This window comes from Heptranchias perlo, chromosome 9 (assembly GCF_035084215.1).
Source record: "Heptranchias perlo isolate sHepPer1 chromosome 9, sHepPer1.hap1, whole genome shotgun sequence".
Taxonomy (NCBI): Eukaryota; Metazoa; Chordata; class Chondrichthyes; order Hexanchiformes; family Hexanchidae; genus Heptranchias; species Heptranchias perlo.
Genome location: NC_090333.1, coordinates 65,578,488 through 65,605,088, shown reverse-complemented (window position 1 = coordinate 65,605,088; position 26,601 = coordinate 65,578,488). Strand labels below are relative to the sequence as shown.

Here is a 26,601-nt window from a genome sequence, read left to right as displayed (position 1 = left end):
CAGTTTTGAAAGCTCCAATTGACCCAGCATCCATATGTTTGGGGGAGAAAGTTCCAAATTTCTACTACCTTTTATGTGAAAAAGTGCTTCCTGATTTTGTTACTGAATGGCCTAGCTCTAATTTTAAGATTATGTCCCCTTGTTCTTGATTCCCCCACCAGAGGAAATAGTTCCTCCATATCTATCCTATCAAATCCTTCTAACACTTTAAACACCTCAGTTGCAAGTGTGCTAGATTCCTAATGTCCTGTACTTAATTACATTAGTCAGGCTCCTAAAATGCCCTCTAAGATTACATTATGTCCCCCATACCTGCCATACAAATGTATTTCAGCTGAACATCCTTTCAATTCCCTTCCCCAAGTTCAGGACTTCTTGGCCTCTACTGAAATGCAATATTCTATTAATTACCATTTTTCTGTTCAACATTAGTTGTAAATGGATACTTCTCTATCCCATCAGCCTAATAAATCTCAAGAAATTTTATTCTGTTTTGTGATTAATTTTTGTACATCCTCTAAGGCTTCATTGTGACCTATTGAGGATGGTTTTGAGGCCAGCGACTGCTTGGAAGGTTGTGTTCCACACTTTATCAAAATTATATTTTCTTCATAAGTTGTACCTAGAGTTTCAAGTCACTGTTTAATATCAAGAACTTACAGAGTTAATTCATCAATTAAGTATTTATTGTTCTAAAACGTTCATAAATGTCCTATGAAATTCCATCTATTAACTTAATCAGTTGCTCGAACATAGAACTTCAAAACACCAAACAATTTCTAGTTTTTATTTTTGTGAATTAGACTATTTTACTCCACAGATTTGGGTTTAGAGTATTTTTTGGTGGGGGTAATGCTTTTTTGCCTCTCCCAGGAGATTACACACCTGTGGAAGGGTGGGGGGGTAGGGGGCGTTATAAAGGGTCTAGTCATGATGCTCCAGGCACCATGAGCATAGGGCAAGCTTGATGGACTAGCTGGTCTTTTCCTGACCACCATATTTGTATGTTCGTATTGAAGTCTCACATCCAGCCTAAACTAACCTGATATCAATGGGCGAACATAAGAACATAAGAAATAGGAGCAGAAGTAGGCCATACGGCCCCTCGAGCCTGTTCCGCCATTCAGTAAGCTCATGGCTAATCTTCAACCTCAACTCCATTTTCCCGCCCATTCCCCTAGAGTCCAAAAATCTATCCATCTCAGCCTTGAATATATTCAATGACTCAGCATCCACAGCCCTGTGGGGTAGAGAATTCCAAATAGTCATAACCCTTCGAGTGAAGAAATTCCTCCTCATCTCAGTCTTGAATGGCCGACCCCTTATCCTGCGATTATGCCCCCTAGTTCTAGACTCTCTAGCCAGGAGAAACAATCTCTCAGCATCTACCCTGTCAAGCCCCCTCATAATTTTATATATTTCAATTTCTCATTCTTCTAAACTCCAGAGAGAATAGGCTCTATCTACTCAACCTCTCCTCATAGGACAACCTTCTCATCCCAGGAATTAATCTAGTGAACCTTTGTTGCACTTCCTCCAAGGCAAATATATCCTTCCTTAGATAAGGAGACCAAAACTGTATGCAGTACTCCAGGTGAGGTCTCACTAAAGCCCTGTATAACTGTAGTAAGACTTCCTTACTCTTGTACTCCAACCCCCTTGCAATAAAGGCCAACATACCATTTGCTTTCCTAATTGCCTGCTGTAACAGTATATTATCTTTTTGTGTTTCTTGTACGAGGACACCCAAGTCTCTCTGAACACCAACATTTAATAGTTTCTCGCCATTTAAAAAATGTTCTGTTTTTCTATTCTTCCTACCAAAGTGAATAACCTCACATTTCCCCACATTATACTCCATCTGCCATCTTCTTGTCCATTCACTTAACCTGTCTATATCCTTTTGCAGATTCTTTGTGTCCTTCTCACAGCTTACTTTCCCACCTAACTTTGTATCGTCAGCAAACTTGGATACATCACACTTGGTCCCTTCATCTAAGTCATTAATATAGATTGTAAATAGCTGAGGCTCCAGCATTGATTCTTGCAGTACTCCACTAGTTACAACCTGCCAACCTGAGAATGACCCATTTATCCCTACTCTCTGTTTTCTGTCCTTTTACCAATCCTCTATCCATGCTAATATATAACCCCCAACCCCATGAGCCCATACCTTGTGTAACAACCTCTTATGTGGCGCCTTATCGAATGCCTTTTGAAAATCCAAATATACTACATCCACTGGTTCCCCTTTATCTACCCTGCTAGTTACATCCTCAAAAAACTCTAATAAATTTGTCAAACATGATTTCCCTTTCATCAAACCACGTTGACTCTGCCTAATTATATTATGATTTTCTAAATGCCCTGTTACCACTTCATTAATAATGGATTCCAGCATTTTCCCGATGACTGATGTCAGGCTAACTGACCTGTAGCTCCCTATTTTCTCTCTCCCTTCCTTCTTGAAAGTGGGGTAACATTTGCTACCTTCTAATCCACTGGAACTGTTCCAGAATCTAGAGAATTTTGGGAGATCATAACCAATGCATCCACTATCTCTGCGGCCACCTCTTTTAGAACCTTCGGATGTGGGTCATCAGGTCCAGGGGATTTATCGGCTTTTAGTCCCATTAGTTTGTCCAGTACTTTTTCTCTAGTGATATTAATTGTTTTAAGTTCTTCACTCTCATTTACCCCTTGGTTCCCCACTATTTTTGCTGTGCTTTTTGTGTCTTTTATTGTGAAGACAGATGCAAAATATTTGTTTAACGTATCTGCCATTTCCTGATTCCCCATTATAATTGCTCCTGTCTCAGCCTCTAAAGGGACCAATGTTTACTTTTGCTACTCTCTTCCTTTTTACATACTTAAAGAAGCTCTTACAATCTGTTTTTATATTTCTTGCTAGTTTACTTTCATATTCTATTTTCTCCCTTTTTATCAATTTTTTGGTCATCCTATGTTGGTTTCTAAAACTCTCCCAATCCCCAGGCTTATTACTCTTCTTGGCAACATTACAGGCCTCTTCTTTCAATCTAATACTATCCTTAACTTCTTCAGTTAGCCACGGATGGATCACTTTTCCCGTGGAGTTTTTATTTATCAATGGAATGTATATCTGTTGAGAATATTGAAATATGTCTTTAAATGTTTGACATTGCTTTTCAACTGTCAAACCCTTTAATTTAATTTCCCAATTTACCTTTGACAACTCGCCCCTCAAACCTATGTAATTGGCTTTATTTAAGTTTAAGAGTCTAGTTTCTGACTTAAGTACATTACATTCAAACTCAATGTGAAATTCTATTGACTTACAACACACTTAAACCTTTTCACACCTAATATTTCAGTGTGATTGGCCTATGTTTAGTCGTTATTATAGTTAGTCGTGAATATTTTAGAATGTAAATAAATGACTTTGAAATTATCATTTTATCCCTTTACATGTATTTTTGTGATGTTTTTACATCCTCGTTCTGTCTATTTTATGGTCTGAATAATTACCAATCAGTTCTGTTCATTTTCATTGATTAAGTGATTGATTCCCATTTTATTAAATACATTGCCGTTGTTGAAATGTGTTTGGTAAACCATTTATCTGTGCTCCCCAAACATAGTGACGCAGTGATGAAACTTGCATCAAAATGCATTATTTAACTGCAAAAGTGTAATTGAATTGCCTGCATGTCATTGTAAGGGGAATAATGTGTGACTTTCACTTGTTAACCTATCCAATAAAAGATGGTGCACCTTTCAATTTATTTTATTCTGTTCTTATAAGGCCGCTTAATTGGGAAGTGTATTTACTGAATTGCTCCATAATACTTCAGTATTGTAAAAGGAGATATATAGACACTCACTGGGGTCTCCCAGACATCCCTTGTAACTGCTGAAATGCTGGTTTAAGGTAGGGTGGTAACGGACACTTTGTCCAGATGTGACATGATGACATTTTGTTCCCGTGCTGATGTCATCATTCATGGTGTCATTGGAGTGGAACATCATGTCTGCCCACAGACTACCTCTAACTAGCAATTTTCAAGAACAAATCAGTGTAACTCTTCCTTCTTTCTTCCCCCAATAGCTTAATTGAGTAAATTCATTGCCCGTTGCAGTATTGAGTCATACAGATTAAAAAGATTCCAGCTTTTAAACCCTGGTCAGTGTTGAGTTGGCAGGTCTCAGGACACAACAATTGACCTCAACAGTCCAGAGCTAGGGTGTATAAATATCAACCAGAGTTTCTACTCCTGCTAGGTATTCAGTAACCCCTTCTGGAAAACCGTACCTTACAACAGTGACTACACTTCAAAAAGTACTTCATTGGCTGTAAGGCACTTTGGGACATCCTGAGGTTGTGAAAGGCGCTATATAAATGTAAGTCTTTCTTTCTTTCTTTCTTTGAGTGGACACCTGATGGAGGATAGGAGCAGATATGGTGACGTGATGTTGTCCACTTACTTTCTTAGCTCACAGTGGAAGAATGACCACCCGAGTGAGGTACCCGAGGACGGCAGGTGTCCAAGGAACTGTTCAGCAGCATGAGGCATGACACCTGAAAGGAGTGGAGCAAAACTGCGGGGTGGAGGAACAGGGGGTTAATGGACACCAGGAAATGTACAGATATTCTCCTTTCAAAATTTTTAAGTATCTTGTGGCAACTCAGTATGCCACAGGAAAGTGACTGTATAACTGTGAAGACAATACTGTGCTCTTAAAATAGATTTTTGTATTTTGCTGATTTATGTTTTTCAAAAGGTACTGTGCGTCTTCACGTGTTGTAAAAACTCCAGGGACTTGTATGTGCCAGTTAGTATTTTTGACATTTTAGTAGGACCCAATAAAAGGGAACTCTTTTTTTTTTCTTTGAAACAAACATGTTGGGCTAGAAATTGGGCCGTCTAGTGCCCATTGTTTCGGCGCTACATAGCTTCCCGAAAATCCAAGATGGCGTCTTGGATGCGCATGCACACTTCGAGCGTGAGACGCGCCGGATGCCATCTTGGTAAAGGGTTTAGCGCATGCACAAATAACGAACACCGGCAGCATGTAAAGTAGGGAGAACATGTGTTCGATCAGTGTGCACCGCTGATTTAAAGTGATGGACACCATTTTAGGATTTAATGCTCCACTCAACGCACTGTCTTAACCATGACCATCTGAACATGATCTTAGAGTGCGTGGTGGACTCCCCCACTAGCGCTATTTAAAGGGACCATGCAGGATTTATAGGTTAGTTGCTGGATTATTGCTTCTGGCTGCTGATGCATTTGTGACTGTTTTTGGAGGTCTCCTATACTTGAATACTAAGACGAGGGGACATAACCTAACATTTAGAGCCAGGACGTGCAGGAGTGAATTTAGGAAATGCTTCTACACGCAAAGGGTGGGAGAAGTTTGGAACGCTCTTCTGCAACGGCAGTTGATGCTAGCTCATTTGTGAACTTTAAATCTGAGATTGATAGATTTCTGTGAACCAAGGGTATTAAGGGATATGGGGCTAAGGTGGGTATATGGAGTTAGGTCACAGATCAACCATGATCTTATTGAAAGGCGGAACAGTCTCAAGGGGCTAAATGCCACTGCCACTTGCTGCCTCCTGTTATGCAACACCTTCTCCTGCAAGAAAGCGGGACGTGTGTCTGGGTGATGTGCCTGTCATGGTTGAATAGCTGCCGGTGTGTGCGACCTGAAAGTTGTGGATGTGCGGCTTGCAACAGTGGTAATGTGTAAGGGTGAGAGGAAGCATTTGATTGGAAGAGTTGCATACTGATGGAACGTATTTGTTGGGATGTGGGTGATGGGGGGGTGTAGTTTGTGGAGCAGTGGATGTGGCTAGTGGTGCAGTTGGTAGGAGATGCCACTTGACAGTTGACCTCATTCACCTTGACCACTCGTGTCAAAGCATTGAACTTCTTCCTGCACTGCATCCATGTTCGTGGTGCTATGCGCCTGGCATTGATTGCGTCCCCTACTGCCTCCCACTGCCTTTTGAGCATTTGTCTGGAGGGCCTCTTGCCCTCCCACTGCACTCTGGATATAAGATGTCCCTCCTTCTGTCCACCTCTTGCACCAAGGCCTCTAGTGCATCATCAGAAAACCTTGGTGCACGCACTCGCGCAGGCCCGGTACAAACTCGGACCGGCAGATCGGTGAGGTGTGGCATGCAGATTGGAGGATGTGGGATTTAGTTGCGCGCAACCTTTATTCAATGTTTTAACATAACTCATCAGTGTGTAAACATAGGGACAGGACCTGCATCAGTGTTTTACATGTGCAATGTCTGATCTCCATTCAAACTCTGTGCAGATAGTTACTTTTAGCAAATAACAGGTACCGACCGGCTACCTTTAAGAGATTTTGGCAGGCTGTCAGACAGACATCCTGCCTTTAAGAGGTTGGGGCTCCCCCTGCTGGTGAAAAGTGAGAATGTCCTTAAATCCTCGTGTCAACGCTGATTTGCAACGCTGCTTTCAGTGTACTGAGGCTGGACGAATGTCTCGTCCTGCCTGCGCAGGACGCACCAGGTGTAGGTTAGTCACGGATCACAGTACCCGGGCCCGGTTTATGGCCTAATCCAATTTAACCCCCGCTCTTTCTAGTTCTGTTGCTGAGAAGATATGGAAGGCTATGCAGTAAAGGATCATTTCAGGACCGTGGTCTGTGTACTAACACCACTGACCTGCACTACTGGCCCAAGCTCCAGAGCCCAGGGTTCATAGAGCAGAGGTCAACACATGAGTACACTTACTGAAAATGGTTTCTGTTGTGAATCTCCATAATGGACAATGCTGGAAAGACACATTTAATCTGAGTGGAAATACTCAGCAGGTCAGCATGTCAGGTTAATCTGTATGACTCAATACTGCTACAGGCAATGACGAAAGGTCATCGACCTGAAACGTTGGGGGTAATTTTAACCCCCAAGGACGGGTGGGTTGGGGGGGGTGGAGGGGGGAAGGTAAAAACGTAAAACCTGCCCACTTCCGGTTTTAACGGAGGCAGGTCGAGGGGCGGGCGACCAAGCTGCTATCAGGAGGCGGGTCGGTCACTCAAATCTTTTAAGGCGGCTGCGTGCCTCCCTTTTAATAGCCTATTTATTTTTAACTCTCAGGGATCGGGATTCCCGGGCCCTCTGCTTCACGCCACGTAAGAGGAGGCGAGAAGTCCCGGATCAACAGGTAACTGGCTTTATTGCACTGCTTGTGGGCGAGGGCGAGTGCTTCCTCCAGGCGCAACAAGCTTATCTGCCGCGATCCGACACACATCAGCCGACCCCCCCCCCCCCCCCCACCGATGTCTGACCTACCCGCTAGCACCTGATCCCCAGATGCTCTGCCGTCCGACAGGCAGCTTACCTGCCAATCTGGCTGGCTGCCGTGCGGGAAACCTGCAGAAAAAATTTAAAAGATGTCCCCTCACGTCAAAATTGTAAGGACGTCCAGGAAACCCAAACTTCCGGGTTTCCCATCCAGAAATGCCTCCCCACCTCCCTGCTATCTCCACAGCCTGGAGTGAAAATCCAGGCTGTTAACTCTGTTTCTCTCTCCACAGATGCTGCCTGACCTGCTGAGTATATCCAGCATTTTCTGTTTTTATTTCAGATTTCCAGCATCCGCAGTATTTTGCTTTTGTTTTAATCTGGGTGGGCTGCTTTCTTTAGTTCCGTACAGGGAGAAAAAAGTGATATTTTAAATAAGATACACGTTCTGAAATGAAACAGCAATTGTACTTGTGCAGACCAGTCACTTTTCAATCTGCACGAAGTTGGTTTGTTGCTGTTTGAAGCAATTACATTTTTAGAGACTGATGATGAAATCCTTGGAACGGTCTCCTAGACATGGCTGTGAAAAACACTCATTTCTTCAGTTTTTTTGTGTGTGTGTGCGGTGTGTGTGACTTTTAGAGGTTCCAATCATAAAATCTGGATCTATGAACTGCTGAGCACAATTATTCATTGTTGGAGAGGAGGAGGCAGTTGCCAAACTGGTGTCCTAACACAACAGCGCTCCTCTGACAAAGAGTTAAAAGGAAACGCTTTCCAAGTAGGGCCTGAGACAGAGTGGCTGTTGTGAACGAGTAAAATGACTAATTCCAGTGAAACAAATGATCTTATTGTGTGATGCATAGTCCAGCAGCAAGACGAAAAGCCTGATAAAGAAGGTTGATGAAAGACTTTTAGGACCACTGACTTTATTTAGTTGTACCCTTTGCTTTCACTTATTCTTCTAGGCACTTAATGGCCGAATAATGAGAATCTTGTTTCTTATTGTTTCTGTATAAATGGAAGGAAATAAAAATCACTCCCCACCCTTGCTCTGTGTTTAACAGGATAAAAAGCTGGCTCTCCCCCTCAGGAAGTGCCAGGACTTCATTCCTAGCCATTGTGTCGTTCCTCACGTTGGGTTTACGTGGGATGCTGCACTGGTACAGGCACATTTCAGTTCACGGTTGTTAAAGACTGGTCATTTTAAGCCTCAGTCCACTAGTGAAACAGATCCAGTAGGGCACTCTTCCTGATCTGATACTCTTTTGGAAATGTTACTGAACCATATAGAATTTGTGGAATTACACTGGTGTACTTGGTTCCCATGGTGATGAGCTTTTTGGGCCCTGTTCTGATGTTACTCTTCTTCCTCTGTTCGTGTGCCGTGCTGCACAAGGCAGAGATCGCGAGTCAGATTTACTCCTGTGCAATATCGCTAATATTTTCACTGTAATGAAGGAGCGCTTGCAGGGAGCATGAAGACTGAAGGAAATATAATTTGTCATTTCATTCCGATCGCTTCAAAACAGCAACGAGCTAACTTCATGTGAAGATTTTTTAAAAACCATAAGCTGACTTTATACCTTTGCAATTGACAATAGATTTGTCAAACCAAAAGCACCATGATAGACGTAGTAATGTTGCCAGAGTGCCAATTCGTAGAAGATCCGATAGACAGCAAGGTCCCACACAAGAGGTTAGTGTGCAAAATTAAAGCACATGGGATTGGGGGGAATATACTGGCATGGATTGAGAATTGGTTGAAAGACAGGAAACAGAGAGTAGGAATAAACGGGTCTTTTTCCGGGTGGCAGGCAGTGACTAGTGGGGTACCGCAGCGATCAGTGCTTGGGCCCCAGCTATTCACAATATATATCAATGATTTGGATGAGGGAACTAAATGTAACATTTCCAAGTTTGCAGATGACACAAAGCTGGAGTGGAATTTGTGCTATGAGGAGGATGCAAAGAGGCTCCAATGTGATTTAGACAAGTTGGGTGAGTGGGCAAGAACATGGCAGATGCAGTATAACATGGATAAATGTGAGGTTATCCACTTTGGTTGTAAAAACAGAAAGGCAGATTATTATCTGAATGGTGATAGATTGGGAAAAGGGGAGGTGCAGCGAGACCTGGGTGTCCTTGTACACCAGTCGCTGAAAGCGAACATTCAGGTGCAGCAAGCAGTTAGGAAGGCGAATGGTATGTTGGCGTTCATTGCAAGAGGATTTGAGTACAGGAGCAGGGATGTCTTACTGCAGTTATACAGGGCCTTGGTATTGTGTGCAGTTTTGGTCTCCTTATCTGAGGAAGGATGTCCTTGCCATGGAGGGAGTGCAACGAAGGTTTACCAGACTGATTCCTGGGATGGTAGGACTGACGTATGAGGAGAGATTGGGTCGACTAGGCCTATATTCACTAGAGTTTAGAAGAATGAGAGTTTATTTCATCGAAACATAAAATTCTAACAGGACTAGACAGACTAGATGCAGAGAGGATGGGGAGTCCAGAACCAGAGGTCACAGTCTCAGGATACGGGGTATGCCATTTAGAACCGAGATGAGGAGAAATTTCTTCACTCAGAGGGTGGTGAACCTGTGGAATTCTCTACCACAGAAGGCAGTGGAGGCCAAGTCACTGAATATATTCAAGAAGGAGATAGATATATTTCTTAATGCTGAAGGGATCAAGGGATATGGGGAAAAAGCGGGAACAGCGTACTGAGTTAGATGATCAGCCATGATCGTTTTGAATGGCGGAGCAGGCCCGAAGGGCTGAATGGCCTACTCTTGCTCCTATTTTCTATGATTCTATGATAATGTGAATTTGGTGTGTGGTAATTTTACTGCTGCTCTAACCAGCTTGTTGGTCTTTCATGGAAGATAATGTGCAGCTGAATGTGTGGAGATTTCCAAACATAGCTAATTAAATCTTCCCATGAGGGTTGAAGTGCACCCATTGTGCAGATGTGCCACACTAACAAGGCCATTGGGATTAAAAAATTTGCATAATCTCTCAGAGGTGCCCAAATGATGTACAGGTGTTATTAGTGAGAGAGAGTTCCTTGTCTACACATTAATGCTCATTGTAACACAGTTCTTATCAAGAGCTGTTTTGAGGTAGGTTTTCTGTGACATGCTGTTTTTAAGCATCCAACTCATCCCAGCAATGCACAGTCAGCTTTCTAGACCAGTGTCATGTTTATTTTTAAGTGTGTACATAGCTGCACTGTTCTTACACTTTCCGTATGAAAAAAATAAGTAGTTAACTGTAACGATCTCAGCAATTAAGCCTGACCTTCTAAAGCTGAAAGCATGAAATACACAGACAATCTGTTAGTCACTTTTAGGGCCTGATGTTGGCACTGGTTAGACAGATTTCTTTGCCTTACTGCTGCCTACCCTGGCCCTTCTACTTCCACAGCGATAATGAGATGGACTAAGTAGGTCAAGTGTCTTGACGCAGTGCACCGGGGGATGGCGCGACACCTTGATGCAATTTTCCACAAATAAGGTCCCAGAGGCAATGCCAGTTTCTGAGAGGTAACAAATTACTTTCCCTAAAAAAAATAAGTCATCCGTATTCTCTGAGGCTGAATTAAACGGTGATTTGCAGATTGGATCGCTCAATCACTGTTGACTGTGTCTGCGGCGATGCCAGCCTTTGAAATCATTAGTCGTCCAACAATTTCCTAACCTAGCTCGCATTTCACTCAGAAACTCAGCAGTCTAAACATTCCGTCATATAAGTGAGATGACAACACCTGCTTCAGCACGTTTTGTTATAAAATGCCACCTAACCTTTTATTCAAATCACAGACATGGTTGTGTCAATCTAGACATTTATTTTATTCAATTCTTCTTCTTCTTTCTTTTTCTTTCTATCTGCTTCCTTTTATTGTCACTTTGTTCTTTTTATTAGTCTTTGGCAGCAGGCTATTCAACTGCAAGAGCATCACAACTAAGCTGATCCTTTCTTCCACTGACATGTATACCTGCATACTTCCCAGCATTGGCTACTAAAGAACATTTGGGGAAAGGTGAGGGAGGGGAAGAGAGCATTGGCTGATTTTTTTTTTCTCCTTTCCCCCTCTGTTCCCTTGCCCCTCCCCCAACCCGTTCTCCACCCGAGAACAATTATCGTATCCTACTGCCGCACTACATGGTACATTCACCCACCAAACTATTGGAGGGTTCAAAATCTTAGTCCTTTCATCAAAACTGAGGGTTTACAATTTGAACACACAAGCACTAAAAATGACAAGCAGCTTGTAGTTCCATGCAGCAAAAATGCATTTGTGTTTTTGTAACGCAAATATAATTTTGATATGATGCAAAGCAGAATGTTTGAGATTCAATGTCTGGTGCATGCTGAGTGATCTGATCTCAACCAAGGTAACTGTTGGGGTGACTGACCTCAACACCTTTAGACTAACAAGCGGAGAGGGGAATCAGCCATTGTTTCTGCTTCAGATTGCTATTCAATGACTCTCGCTGGAGAGTGTGCATCTGAGCATATTAAGTGAGAACAGAATTGAGCTTAGCTCTGATACCCTTTGCTGCTAAATAACCTGCTGACATTCTCTGTCCATGCTCACAGATGAAGAATAGAGATGAGATTCTGGAGGGTGGCCAGCACTTGATCTCTAGTCTGTGCTGAGTTGGTTGATCCCTGCCAAGATGGTAATTGCACTTCAGCGACCCCAGGACAGGGAGCGGAGAAATCCGTCAGCATTCCCGCTCCTGATTGCTGACCAGTACCCCTACAGGTTGTGGACAGGAGTAGGCTTGGCGTTGATGCTCCCTGCTGTCAAATAGTTTGCTGACATCAATTGACGAACTGGCACATGAGGAATAGATGCTCAGGTTAGGTACGCAGATGGGTGCTAACCCAATGGAAATGTATCTCAGTAGAAGCCAGTGCCACCAAGAGGAGAGAAGTAATTGCAGAGAAAATTGGGGGTGGGGGAAACCCAGTTAGGACAAATGCTAGAACATTACTCCGGATTCAGGATGAGTCACTTAATACATTGATTTTAAGTAACCATTTTTGATTTGCTTCTTTCTGTTGACCATTTAAGAATATGGAGTTTGTTTTCAGAAAGTTATTTTTTTTTCTCTTTCTAACTGAGGAGAGTTAGCGGTATTGATTGAGTAAGGGTGGAGAGATAACATTTATTGAGAGAGATTACCACTTGGTCCCCTCGGTGGTGTGAAGAACATGCTGTGCCAATTCTATCCAATCATTGCCATAGTGATTCAACTGCTGCTTATCTTCCAGCTGGGGACGTCTCAATCTGTAGAGGGAGTGGCATCAGCATCGCGAAAGACATCATTTTTGATGACATCCACCAGCTCATCGATGAAGAATGGAGCCATTCTTCATCGATGGGCCATTTACCTGAGGAATTCCTGCATAATATTTCAGTACAAAGATGAGTGTTCGTTCACTGTGACCCAATGTTTGCATCTTCTGAGAGAGGAGTACATCAAGTTCAGCAGGCCGCAGATACTACAAGAAGCTCACTGAGAATGGAATGTATTATCTTGCTATGTTGAGGGGGTACTGCTCTAAATTTGTGATGGACATTAATAGTATCGCTCCTTATCATTTCCATGAGTTTTGACATGATTGGTAGTAGATATTCCATCGTTATTGGGATCCGACTTTGATCCCTTCTTATAGATGGGCAGAATTGGGTTGAAATATTTCTCTGCCAATATTAATAATAAATGTGCTAACATGTTCGTATGAAATTCCTCTGCTTGCTATTTAAATGAAGATATTAACCCAGTTTATTTTGACCTTTAAGATAGCAGACAAAGGAACTTGATATGAATGTATTAATGCATTTGTTCCCAGTAAACAATGCTGGGTGACTTTGCGCTCAAATGGGGTGACACCCGTTGATCGTTGAAATAGCCAGTGAAGCACTTAGTTCCAAGATGTGTTTATTCTTCCTATAACTTGGTATGGTCATGAACTCTTTTATATTTGCTGTGGGTCAAGATTGGATCAGGCTGGGCTACCTTACTGGTCAGAAAGGAATCAGTTTACATATAAGTTGATAGCAGAAGGAGTTTTGCATCAGCAAAATAAATAATAGCAGAGCAGTGCTGGCTTCTTGCAGCCCCATGAATTGGAGAGTTTACTTGCGCAGGTGTCATGATGTCATAGGGTCCATCCATCAAGATATTGTAATGCTTTTATCTCCTGTATTGCATGCCCTAGAAGACCTACGTGCCTTTTAACTTCACGTGAGTACACCTTTTATGTGGTGTATCTCCTTAAAGTGGTGGACATGGGGTTCACTCTTGTGATTCCCCATGTATTAAGCTCCTGATACCTGGCACACCTTTCGCATGAGCTTCCAGCAGTGCCTGGGCATTTCCCCTATAAGGGGGAGCAAAAGCCAGTGAGCCTGTCGCCCAGGACCAATGTTGTGTAAGCTCCTAAGAGCAAGTTACAGAGTAGCACTAGTGAGGGGATGCAATCGAGGCCTCGTCGACCATCCTGTCCAAAGAATTGTGCGTGGCCTTTGATGAGAGAGGGGAGGAGGTAAAGAAAAACTGATGGTTCCAAAATAAATTCAATTAAATATTTTATGTTTCTAAATGTGCCTCAATTTAAGCTTCAGCATAAAGCACTCACAGATTAAGATGTTTGAAAAATTTGACCGAAAAGACTGGAACTGCAGTTAAGCACTTGAAGGATATGAACGACCTCTACCTAGAAGTAACACAGCTTGAAAGAGAAACAGAAATGCTCTCTGTGAAAGCCTCCTAACATGATCAAAGCTTCCCCTTTTGCTTCGAATGTGCACATTGTGCAGGCACTGGACCAAATGCAATGAATGCAATCAGAGTTGGGTTGAAAAGGTTCTATAAATGCTACAGGATGAATGCTGCGCAGATGTCTTAGCAATGATACGCTCCATCAATCAGAAAGTCAGCCATTTGTTTTCCTTTTGAGAAAGCTGGAGCTAAGAATGCTAAAAAGCCTTGGGCTGCAACAGCGGGATTTATTCCAGTCCAGTCAGTCTGCCAAAGCACTGCCTTCAAATACAATATCTTTGCATAGTGGCAATACTTTAGCTGTGAAGCAATTTCATGTTGTTAACTCTCTTTATGGGGGGGAGGGGGGGGGAGGAGTAAAATAATAGTTTTGTAACCATGTGGGAATTTTTTTTTTCCCCATGTAGCCCTATTAATAAATGCTGATTTTGTTGGTCGTTATCAGGCTCTCCTCTTGAATAAATCAGTTATTTCTCCAAAGGTCATACATTTAATTTTTTTAAAAAAGTGACGAGGAGGTCTGCTCACACATTGACCCATTTTGGATCTCAGTGGAACTTACTCCGAGCTTAACAAGTGTCCGTTTGAACTGATGGAGAATGTGGGGCGGCAGCTACGGGGTTAAATGCCAGGCTCGATGGAGCTAAAGCACTTTTTGGTGGGGAACCATGGTATGATTGACTGTGATGGGGACCTTTTGTTTTACCAGTTTCTAAACGTTTCCACCTTCAGGGTGTCCGCCTTGGCTCAGTGGTAGCACTCCCGCCTCAGAAGGTCGTGGGTTCAAGGCCCACCGCAGAGACTTGAGCACATAACCCAAGCTGACACTTCAGTGCTGTACTGAGGGAGTGTTGCACTGTCCTAGGTGCCGTCTTTTTGATGAGTTACACCAAGGGCCTGCCTGAAAATTGATTAGTACAATTCATATTCTGAGTCAACATTAAAAAGATTAATGTAATCTTTCTCTTCCCCGGTACCTCTGGTGTCAGCCGTGGTAGCACTTTCACCTCTGACTCAGAAGGTTCTGGGTTCAAACCCCCCTCTAGAGACTTGAACACATAATCCAGGCCGATACTCCAGTGCAGTACTGAGGGGATGCTGTCTTTCGGATGAGAAGTTGAATCGTGCTCCCGTTAGCCTTCAAAGGTGGACGTAAAAGATCCCATGGCACAATCGAAGAAGAGCAGGGGAGTTCTCCCAGTGACCTGGCCAATATTTATCCCTCAACCAACATCATTTAAAAAAAAAGATATCTGGTCATTTACTTCCCTGCTGCTTCTGGGATCTTGTGTGCAAATTGGCTGCCGTGTTTCCCTACATTACAAAGGTGACTACATTTCAAAAGTACTTCATTAGTTGTTAAGCATTTTGGGATGTCCTGAGGTCATGAAAGGCACTATGTAAATATAAGTCCTCTCCTTTCTAGAAACCAGTAGGAATGTGTCCCTTTATAGACACTGCAAGTGTGATTTGAAACTGAAGTTTGGCCATAGCTGGCTATGTGTTACACACGCCTGATAAAAATAAGTATAGGTGTTGACTGCTGCCCGGGTTGTGTCCACACTTCAACATTTTAAGCACATCTGATGCAGACGTGGGCAGCCCTGCCTCTGAATGTGAGTCTCATTCAGTCATGACATGCATCACGCCATATATCAAGTTTGTTTCTTGCTTTTCCAGAGAATAGCATCAGTAAAGAAATATTACACGATTCTGCCCAGTTGTTCAGTTCTAGTTTACAGGCAAGTGATGCCTGCCTGCATATTTAGGTTTGGTGGCCTCACTGTAAATGTATGCAGCCCATCATGGAAGTGGCTTCTTTTTACAGAAGGCTAGTAAGAAGGTGACCTATTTAAGTGTGTTTTTGCCATGTTATGCTGGCATAATCTCCATCATACTGAGTCTGCATGGTGCCTTCTTTGTAAAAAAAAAAGGATAACTAGTGGTCAACCAAGCTTCTGAAATTTGGTAGCCAATCTTGTATTTTAGTAGCCAAGTTTCCTTTAGTTAGGATTCCTTTCTTACGAGGTTCATATGTGGTTTGAAGGCTCCAAGAAATGAATGGTATTCGAAAGATTTTTTTAAAAAAGTATTCAGGAATCAAATCTTTATTTTGATTTTTAAAAAAGGCATTTACTCAAGATTTAACATGCCCAAGGAACCCTCCAAAAAGTCTAATTAATTTGCTTTTAAAGTTAATAATTACCCATTACATTCTGCACATAAATCCAAGAACAAGGGAAAATGAGCAAAGTCAGCATTCCAAAATTCATCCATGTTAGATGTAAAAACAAACAATAGAGTTTGCTCTCACCAAGCAAGGTGAAGCAGGAGAAACGGCAAGTTGCAAAGGTTTGTTGTTATAAAATATTTTACATTAGTAATGGAATATCTTCTACTTTAACATAGCATTTGGAATTCACACTTATAAACTGCAAGGCAGTTAACAAGGCATAAACCTTACCTTTCTGGCACTTGTAAACAATGTAAATGAAGCTCTAAAATGGCTTTTCTTGCAGTTGGTAGTCAGTACTGGAGCAGGAATGCTCTGAATAAAACCGTCGGGTATCTCTTGGTACATCAGATTGTGTGAAGGCAGATTGCTCACTCTGTCTCTACTCAAGCCTCACTAGGGGAACTGTCTGTATGCCAGTCTTGCATCCTAACAAGCTCCAGCTATTGTTGGCTCCTGCAGTCTCTGAGGGCACAGTCTGTACCAAGCTCCTTCTGTGTCCTTGCTCGAGACAGTAATGCATTCAGAGCCCTAGAATTCATACAAAATTCATCTGGCATGGGAGGGGGGAGGGAGGAGAAGGAGGAAGGGAGGCTTTTTGCTTGTGCTAAGGTGGTTTGGCTTGCAGCTGAGAGATAAGAGAGGGGCAGAATTGAAAAGGTTTACACTAAAATCCATTTTTTTTTTCATTTTGATTCTGCAGATAAAAAGTCCAGTCTCCTGCTGAGAAATGCATTGAAAGGTTCTTTTGTGGGAGTATCCACATTCTTAAAATTTTGGCAAGCAGTTTCAGCTTTCTGAGGCATTGTCTTGGATAGCATAAAAGGATTTTGAACAATTAATTAGACAGTGGCAGAAATCTGCAAGTATGTACAGTGAATATATACAGTAAAATGTATACTAAATTCAAAGTCAAAAAGGAAGGGAGCCTTAAGTCTTATCATTGCTATTATTGTACATTTAACATAATTATCTGATTATAATTCTAAATTTTTTTTTATAACCACAAAGTATCTCAGTGACTCAAATATTAATTTAATACAAACCTTATATACCCAAAATTATACCGATACAAATATTGTCAAACCTCATTATTACAATCTCATAAAGGTAAGTTCTTATCAGGGGTTCATTTTTTCCAGGTTTGAATTCCTCTGTTTCCCACACTGGAACTTTAAGTGGGACTAGAGTAGATATTGGGGGTAGATACTGACTTTGTGCGATAAAATAAAACGTGTGATAGCAAGTAAGGCAGCCTTTTTTTTACATCTCTCCCCATTTTTATTTCCATTGAAGTAAAAAAAAAATTAATAACGGGCTGCCGACTCGCTATCACTGTTTTATATTATCGCACAAAGTCAAAATGACAACATTGTGTTTAAAACTAAGTGGGGCCAATGCATCCACAAAGAGTTTGGAGACCTCAAAGCCGACTAGAAGGAGAGGTGATCTCATTGAAATATATAAGATTTTGAGAGGGCTTGACATGGTAGATGCTCAGAGGCTGTTTCCTCTGGCTGGAGAGTCTAGAACTAGGGGGCATCGTCGCAGGATAAGGGGTCGGCCATTTAGGACTGAGATGAGGTGGAATTTCTTCACTGAGGCTTGTGAATCTTTGGAATTCTCTACCCCAGAGGGCTGTGGATGCTTAGTTGTTGAGTATATTGATAGATAGATAGATTTTTGCACTCTAAGGGAATCAAGGGCTATGGGGATCAGGCGGGAAAGTAGAGATGAGGTGGAAGATCTGACATGATCTTATGGAATGATGGAGCAGGCTCGAGGGGCCGGATGGCCTACTCCTGCTCCTATTTCTTACGTTCTTATGTACAGAATAGACAAGGACTTTTTCCAATAACTACAAATCGATCATTCCCTGACAAACAGTTCTAATTGGGAATGACTCACTTGTCTGTCCACTCGAGACCCTCCCACAAAGACCAGTTTTACTGGAATACACCAACCTCATTCTCAGGTACACAGAAAATACCAATTCAGCAACAATGTCGCCGGGAAAAGAGAGGCCTGAAAATAACAATGGCTGATGGCCGAGTAGGAAGCCATCTGTGACATGTGACAAATTGAAAGGAGGGGCAGGTTAAGATAAAACCACTGTGCTCACAGTGGAATCCTGGAGCCCCGGTGGACTGCTGGAGGCTCCGAGGCAAGGAAATAGTCAACCCCCTGCCTCTCCCCCCACCATACCTGTCCTACTGCCAAGAACAACCAGCTACACCACAAATACCCCCCCATAGAAATAATACTTGGTCATTTTGACTTTGGGTGATAGTACGAAACGGGCGATATTGCATTTATTGCCCAAGCCTGTCTAGGTGGTGGTGGACTGCCTTCTTGAACCGCTGCATTCTTAATGGTTTAATAAAACTAAGTGGCTTGCTAGGCCACTTCAGAGGGTTGTTAAAAGTCAACTACGTTGATGTGGGACTGAAGTCACATGTAGGCCAGACTGGATAAGGATGGCAAGTTTCCTTCCCTAAAGGACATTAGTGAACCAGTTGGGTTTAATGACAATCTGATCACTTTTACTGATACCAGCTTTTATTTTTTGAACTGAATTCAAATTCACAAACTGCTATGGTGAGATTTGAGCTCATGGTCCTTGGATTATTAGTCGAGGCCGCTGGATTACTAGTCCAGTAACATAACCACTACACTGCCGTACCCTTTTACTCTTTATTCTTTGTGTGACAGAAAGAACAAACTTGCCCTTATATAGCACCTTTCATGTCCTCTGAATGTCATAAAGTGCTTTACAGCCAATGAATTACTTTCTGAACTGCAGTCACTATTGTAATGTAGGCAAACAAAGCAGCCAATTTGTGCCTAGCAAGGTTCTGCAAACAGCAAATGAGGTAAGTCACCAGTTGAGGGCTGAATGTTGGCCAGGACACCAGGAGAACACTCTGCTCTTTTTTGAATAGTACCATGGGAATTTTCCCTTCACCTTAACAGACAGACAAAGCCTCAGTTTAACATCTCATCGAATGACTTTATTTCCCTCAGTACTGTACTGAAGAGTCTGCCTGGATTACGTGCTTAAAACTAAAGTGGGGCTTCAATCTACAACCTTTTAACTCAAAGGCGAGAGAGCTGCAACACAGTGATAGCTGTGTGAAGAAGAACTTCTTGCCCTTAGGCCTAAATTTGCCTTTCACCAATTTGAACATGTGCCCCTCTTCTGTTGCCATGGTTTAGCTTAAAATAGTGTTCTTTTTATATCTTTTCTATGCTGTTTTCTCTCTTCTGTTTACATGATTCCCTCTTTGTAGCATCCGTTCAGCCCTGTGTTTCTCCAGTCTTGCTTTATTTTCTCTAATGAATGGGATGAGCCTTGTGGCTCGTTTCTGCACTATCTGTGTAATATGCTTTTATTTTCCGACACTATAGAACATTCCGCGACTGTAATTGCTACAGTGTGCTTACTCCCATCAGAGGGCCATCTAGTGTTTAATTAACAATATGCAAGTCTCTAGAACTTAGATGTTTCCTTTGTATCCCAGTGTCCAAAACTGGACCAGTGCTGTTTGACCAGAGCACTGTAAATTTTAGTAAGCCATCTTCTGCCCAGTCAGATATGGCACATGCAGTGTGTGTTTTGTTCCTGAACTACCATTAACACTAGCATCCCATCCCCACCCCACCAAACAACAACAAATTGCATTTATATAGCACCTTTAATGTAGTGAAACGTCCCAAGGCACTTCACAGGAGCGATTATTAAACAAAATTTGACACTGAGCCACAAAAGGAGATACTAGGACAGGTGACTAAAAGCTTGGTCAAAGAGGTACGTTTTAAGGAGCACCTTACAGGAGGAGAGAGAGGGGGAGAGGTTTAGGGAAGGAATTCCAGAGCTTAGGCCCGAGGCAGCTGAAGTCACGGACACCAATGGTGCAGCGATGAAAATCAGGGATGTGTAAGAGGCCAGAATTAGAGAAGCATAGAGATCTCGGTGGGTTGTAGGGCTGGATGAGGTTACAGAGATAGGCAGGGGTGAGGCCATTGAGGGATTTGAACCCAAGGATGAGAATTTTAAAATTGAGGCATTGCTGGAAGCATGGAGTCAATGTAGGTCAGCGAGCACAGGGGTGATGGGTGAATGGGACTTGGTGCGAATTTGGATACAGGCAGCAGAGTTCTGGATGAGCTCAAGTTTATGGAGGGTGCAAGGTGGGAGGCCGGCCAGAAGACCGTTGGAATAGTTGAGTCTAGAGGTAACAAATGCATGGATGACAGCAGAATTCTCACACACACACAATCCTTAGCAGAATTCTCACACACACACAACTTCACAACAGCCATCACTCCTCCACACTCTTATCCCTGTGCCTTCCAGAACTAATCTTGCCAAGAAAGATGGCTTCAATATGCTGTTGCCATGTGGTAATACAACTTCCTATCACCCAGAACCTAAACTGTCAGACTGGGCAGATTATGAAGATTGCCACAGGAGTCGATACCAAGTTAAAGAAGAAGAACAACTTACATTTATATAGCGCCTTACACAACCTCGGGACATCCCAAACCGCTATACAGCCAATGAAGTACTTTTGAAGTGTAATCACTGTTGGAAAGTAGGAAACGCGGAAGCCAAATTATGCACAGCAAGATCCCACAAATAACACTGATATAATGACCAGATAATCTGTTTTAGTGATATTAGTTGAGGGATGAATATTGGTCAGGATACTGGGGAACTCCCCTGCACTTCTTTGAATAGTGTCATGGGATCGTTCATTCCACCTGAGAGGGCAGAGGGGGTCTCGGTATAACATCTCCTCTGAAAGACAGCACCTCCGACACTGCAGCACTCCCTCAGTTCTGCAATGAAATGACAGCCATAGATTATGTGCTTATTAATTGTTATTAAATAATAACATTATTATTTAAATTAAATTACTTAACTGGCTGTAAAGTGCTTTGGGACGTCCTGAGGTTGTGAAAGGCGCTATATAAATGCAAGTCTGCCCTTTCCTTCTACTTTTGCAGTCAGCTTCTTTGCCACCCCTCCCCCATGTCACATGAAATCGAATATCAAACTCCCACATTGTTTCCTGCCACAGATCTTCCACCTCACATAAAATATATCGGAAACCTTCTCTGAAAGATAATTTGGAGGAGCAAGACAACGCTCTATAAAAGCCATTGCTTTGAAAACCATGCCATTGATGCTTGCTATGTGTTTAAACCCCATAAAACAACCGTTTCTCTCAGCAGGGATCGGCGTGACTTCATAGGCCATGCCAAAGATTCCGAGATTACGAAAATCAAAACCATTTGATTTGACCCCTGGTCCACAGTTTTGTAAACCGTTGTGAAATGAAACTTACCCAGCTGTGCAAAGTGAACATGTTTTCCCACAGTCATTGCTTAAAAAAAATTGTAGGCATAAACTTCATAAGGTCACCACCAGTAAAAGTGATAAATGTACATGTGTCTAACTGACCTCTCGTTAGGTAAAGAGTTGAGTTATAACCCAACATCGTGAAGAATATTATTGCAAAAAGAGTATTATAACTATGCCAGATTCATCCGATAAAATGTTCCTCTGAGCAAACTATTGGCCTCTCAGAAAAACCCAATAAACAACATTATGTACTTGCAGATGGGACCAGCTCCTACCTTCAACAGCTCAGTTGGCTAATTTAAAAATTCTCAACATGCTGCCCAAAAATATGTTGACTGGAATATCAACATTCTATTTCTCTTAATTCAAATCATAGAATCATACAGCACAGAAGGAGGCCATTCAGCCCATCATGCCTATGCCGGCTCTTTGAAAGAGCTATCCAATTAGTCCCACTCCCCTGTTCTTTCCCCATAGCCCCGCAAACTTCTCCTTTTCAAGTATTTATCCAATTGCCTTTTGAAAGTTACTATTGAATCTGCTTCCTCCACCCTTTCAGGCAGTGCAGTCCAGATCATCACGCTGGATTCAACTATCTTTTAGCATTAAATTTTCACTTTTCTGAGTTATTGCTTAATTCAAATTATTGGACAATTCAATTTATTTTTTGTGCAAAAAGCAATCTTGAATTATTAGGAGTAGACTGTATATCCTGACACAGTCATTGAATACCTCAGAGTCTTCAGATCCTCCCAAATATCAACGGTGTCAAACGTTTCTCATGGTCCAGGATACTTCCTCAATTGAATTCTTGAACATATTGCCAACTGATCACCCCCTCCCCCCCGATCACTACCACTTCCCTCCCCCAAAATCCACCACTCCCTACCTCTGGCCATTGCTAACCCCACCTCCACCCCCTCTCCAAACTCTCCAATCGCTCCCCTTCCTTCCTCCTCCCATCCACCACTCCCTACCACTGACCATTGTTACTTCCCACCCTCCCCTGCCAGCCCCAATCACTCCCCTTCCCGACCCAACCTCTTCCGACCCAACCTCATCCCCCCCACCCCTCCCCTTTTCCTGGTCGCCCCCCCTTCCCCCACCTGAGGGCTGCTGCTGGTGTCGCAGGGGCCCGATCTTCCATCCTGCTTCACCAGCTTGCTGCCCCAATGGTAATGAGACCCGAGGCCCAATATTAGGGGCGCGTTGGGCCTCACCATTCAAGCAGAGAGATCAATCCCCGTGTGCCCGAAGGTGGACATGCCTGAATATTCTTGTTAAGCTTTTCCAAATTCAATCTACAAAATTCATAACAGTTTTCTGCGATCCTGTGAAATCTGAGAGAGTAAAATGAGTCCAGAGGAGCTACACTCATAGTATTCATCACCGCAGCCTCACTGGAGGCTAAGATAATAGATGCATTTTGAATAGAATATCTGATACAGAGGTAGGAAAATATAACATGCTGGTATTTTATCACCTGCTGTAAACGTCGCTACTGACTTGAATCCATTCTGATAAGCACATAAAAGACATAAAGCATTCAACCCTCCATGTGTCTGGGAATACCAAGCCAACATGCAAGGCAGGTCATGTTTATCTTCCCAAGCTAAAATAGTCATCTTTGCTGCGCACTGTATTAAATACGTCTATCTTTATTGTGCAACAATGTCCCATGGAAAAAAGGACAATTCAACTTTAAGAATGACAACAACATTTTTGCACCATGTCTAAAAGTACTCCATTTTCACTGTCCTCTCTTCATTTACTGCAGGGCCCAATTCAGTTTTATTGATCGGTTTATTGGAGTATTAGTCGGTTTAGAATCCATTATTAAGATACTCCAATGTTCATTATTTCCATACATGGTACACATGGAAACTGAAACAATGGAATGACAATTCAATCAGTAATTACAGAGGGCCCCATTGTAAGGGAGAGTCAAACCTCTCTAGAATACATTCCACAGTACTAAAAAAAAAGTTTATTTCTAAAAATAATTTTATGTCTGCCAGTTCCAAACCAGTTTGAAATTATTAAAGAAAAACTGTAGGCTGAGGATCTAAAGTGGCTTTTCCCCAAGTATTTATAGCACTCCTGTGGATAGTTTTAAAAAAATGATGAATAAATAAATTTTAGAAACTCCCTTGTTATCTTAGACTCCAAGGTTAGCATGGAACCCTGTTTTTATCAGTTAAGCTTGGCTACCAGAACGTCAAGTGAGGGGGAGGGAAGAGGCCTGCTCAGGGCTCATGCTAAGTGACAAAACATCTTTCAGGGTACAACTTCAGAACTGTTGTGATTCTTTTTTTAAAAGAGTTACGGAAATACTATTTTCAGATGAACGCTTGAGGATAACATCATCTTGGGTTGGAGAAAAAGTTGCCTATATAACGATTGCCGGGTCATTATATATCATAATATAATGCAGTATGTTATTGTCATGTTTCTATCACTGTAAAGTACTGAGTCATGGAGCAAACTTACGTACCAGAGAGATAAAAAGATTTGGGCACATCAGGTCTCCATATTAATGAAATACACTGCGTGCTGAAGGTTGTTGGTATACTCCAATATCTAGGGTCAGTTCCTGTAAACCAAGGGTGGAGTTTGTCGTCCTTGCATTTTTCCTGGTGTATGTCTTAAAGTTTATTGCAAAATGTATGATGGATATGCCTGGCAAATTAGCTAGTATGTTCCACTCATGAAATCATACTGGTGGGACCTGTGGGGGTGGGGGAGGGTTAAACAGTAAACAGGCATTAAGAGGAGGGGTGGGGCCAATTAGTGACCATAAAGGAGATCTACTCATGGAGGCAGAGGGAATGGCTGAGGTACTAAAGGAGTACTTTGCATCTATCTTTACCAAGGAAGAAGATGCTGTCACAGTCTCAGTAAAGGAAGATATAGTTGAGATACTGGATGGGCTAAAAATTGATAAAGAAGAGGTACTTGAAAGGCTAGCTGTACTTTAAGTAGATAAGTCACCCGGTCCAGATGGGATGCATCCTAGGTTGCTGAGGGAAATAAGGGTGGAAATTGCAGAAGTACTGGCGATATTCTTCCGATTATCCGTAGATACGGGGGTGGTGCCACAGGACTGGAGAATTGCAAATGTTACATCCTTGTTCAAAAAAGGGTGTAAGGATAAACTCAGCAACTATAGGCCAGTCAGTTTAACCTCGGTGGTGGGGAAACTTTTAGAAACGATAATCCGGGACAGAATTAGCAGTTACTTGGATGAGGGTGGATTGATTAGGGAAAGCCAGCACGGATTTGTTAAAGGCAAATCGCGTTTAACTAACCTGATAGAGTTTTTTGATGAGGTAACAGAGAGGGTAGATGATGGCAATGCAGTTGATGTGGACTTTCAAAAGTCATTTGATAAAGTGCCGCACGGTAGGCTTATCATCAAGATTGCAGCCCATGGAATAAAGGGGGCAGTAGCAACATGGATACAGAATTGGCTAAGGGACAGGAAACAGAAAGTAGTGGTGAACGGTTGTTTTTTGGACTGGAGGGAGGTGTACAGTGATGTTCCCCAGGGGTCAGTGTTGGGACCACTGCTTTTCTTGATAAATATTAATGACTTGGACTTGGGTGTACATGATGTGGAGATGCCGGTGATGGACTGGGGTTGACAATTGTAAACAATTTTACAACACCAAGTTATAGTCCAACGATTTTATTTGAAATCTACAAGCTACAAGCTGGGTGTACAGGTCACAGTTTCAACATTTGCAAATTACACAAAATTAGGAAAGGTAGTAAACAGTGAGGAGGATAGTGGCAGACTTCAAGAGGATATAGACAGGCTGGTGGCATGGGCAGACACGTGGCAGATGAAATTTAACACAGATAAATGCGAAGTGATACATTTCGAGAGGAAGACCGAGGAGAGGCAATATAAACTAGAGGGCACAACTCTTAAAAAGGGTACAGGAACAGAGAGATCTGGGGGTATATGTGCACAAATCATTGAAGGTGGCAGGGCAGGTTAAGAAAGTGGTTTTTTTTTTATTCGTTCACGGGATGTGGGCGTCGCTGGCAAGGCCGGCATTTATTGCCCATCCCTAATAGGGTTAAAAAAGCATAAGGGATCCTGGGCTTTATAAATAGAGACATAGAGTACAAAAGTATAGAAGTCATGATGAACCTTTATAAAACACTGGTTCAGCCACAACTGGGGTATTGTGTCCAGTTCTGGGCACCGCACTTCAGGAAAGATGTGAAAGGCTTAGAGAGGGTGCAGAAGTGATTTACTAGAATAATTCCAGTTATGAGGGGCTTTAGTTATGTGGATAGACTGGAGAAGCTGGGGTTGTTCTCCTTGGAACAGAGTCGGTTGCGAGGAGATTTGATAGAGGTATTCCAAATTAGGGTAGATTTGTTCCCATTGGCAGAAGGGTCAAGGACCAGAAGACGTAGATTTAAGGTGATTGGCAAAAGAACCAACGGTGACATGAGGAAAAACCCTTTTACACAGCGAGTGGTTAGGATCTGGAATGCACTGCCCGAGGAGGTGGTGGGGGCAGATTAAATCATGGCTTTCAAAAGGGATCTGGATAAGTACATGAAAGGAAAAAATTTGCAGGGCTACGGGGAAAGGGCGGGGGAGCGGGACTAGCTGGATTGCTTTTGCATAGAGCTGGCGTGGACTCGATGGGCCGAATGGCCTCCTTCCGTGCTGTAACCTTTCTATGATTCTAATATGACAGAGGGGTTTGCCCGCCCTCATCTTAACTTCCCTGAAATCAGGCACAAGAAGGCTATCCACTTCAAGAGGTGCGGGGTCCGCCATTTTATCCGCAGGCCAACTAAGGACCGCACAGTCTTGGACCTGGCAGCAAAAGCTGGTGGCTGGTGGCAGACAGCATCCTGGTCAAAGGAAGCCCAGCTATGTTTATTTTTAAAAACTTTTTACAGGTTCCTT

At 42.6% G+C, this 26,601-nt stretch overlaps 1 protein-coding gene and 1 long non-coding RNA gene across 3 annotated transcripts in view; one reads left to right on the top strand and one right to left on the bottom strand.

Moving 5' to 3' along the window:
- LOC137325493 (regulator of G-protein signaling 8-like) overlaps positions 1-16,845 on the bottom strand; it is a 38,164-nt gene extending 21,319 nt beyond the window's left edge. The window contains exon 1 of the mRNA XM_067990652.1: positions 16,529-16,845. Within this exon, the coding sequence (XP_067846753.1) occupies positions 16,529-16,645 (117 nt within the window). The 5' untranslated portion in view covers positions 16,646-16,845. The remainder of the gene's footprint in view (positions 1-16,528) is intronic.
- LOC137325494 (uncharacterized) overlaps positions 1-26,601 on the top strand; it is a 117,522-nt gene that overhangs the window by 36,449 nt on the left and 54,472 nt on the right. The window lies entirely within an intron of this gene.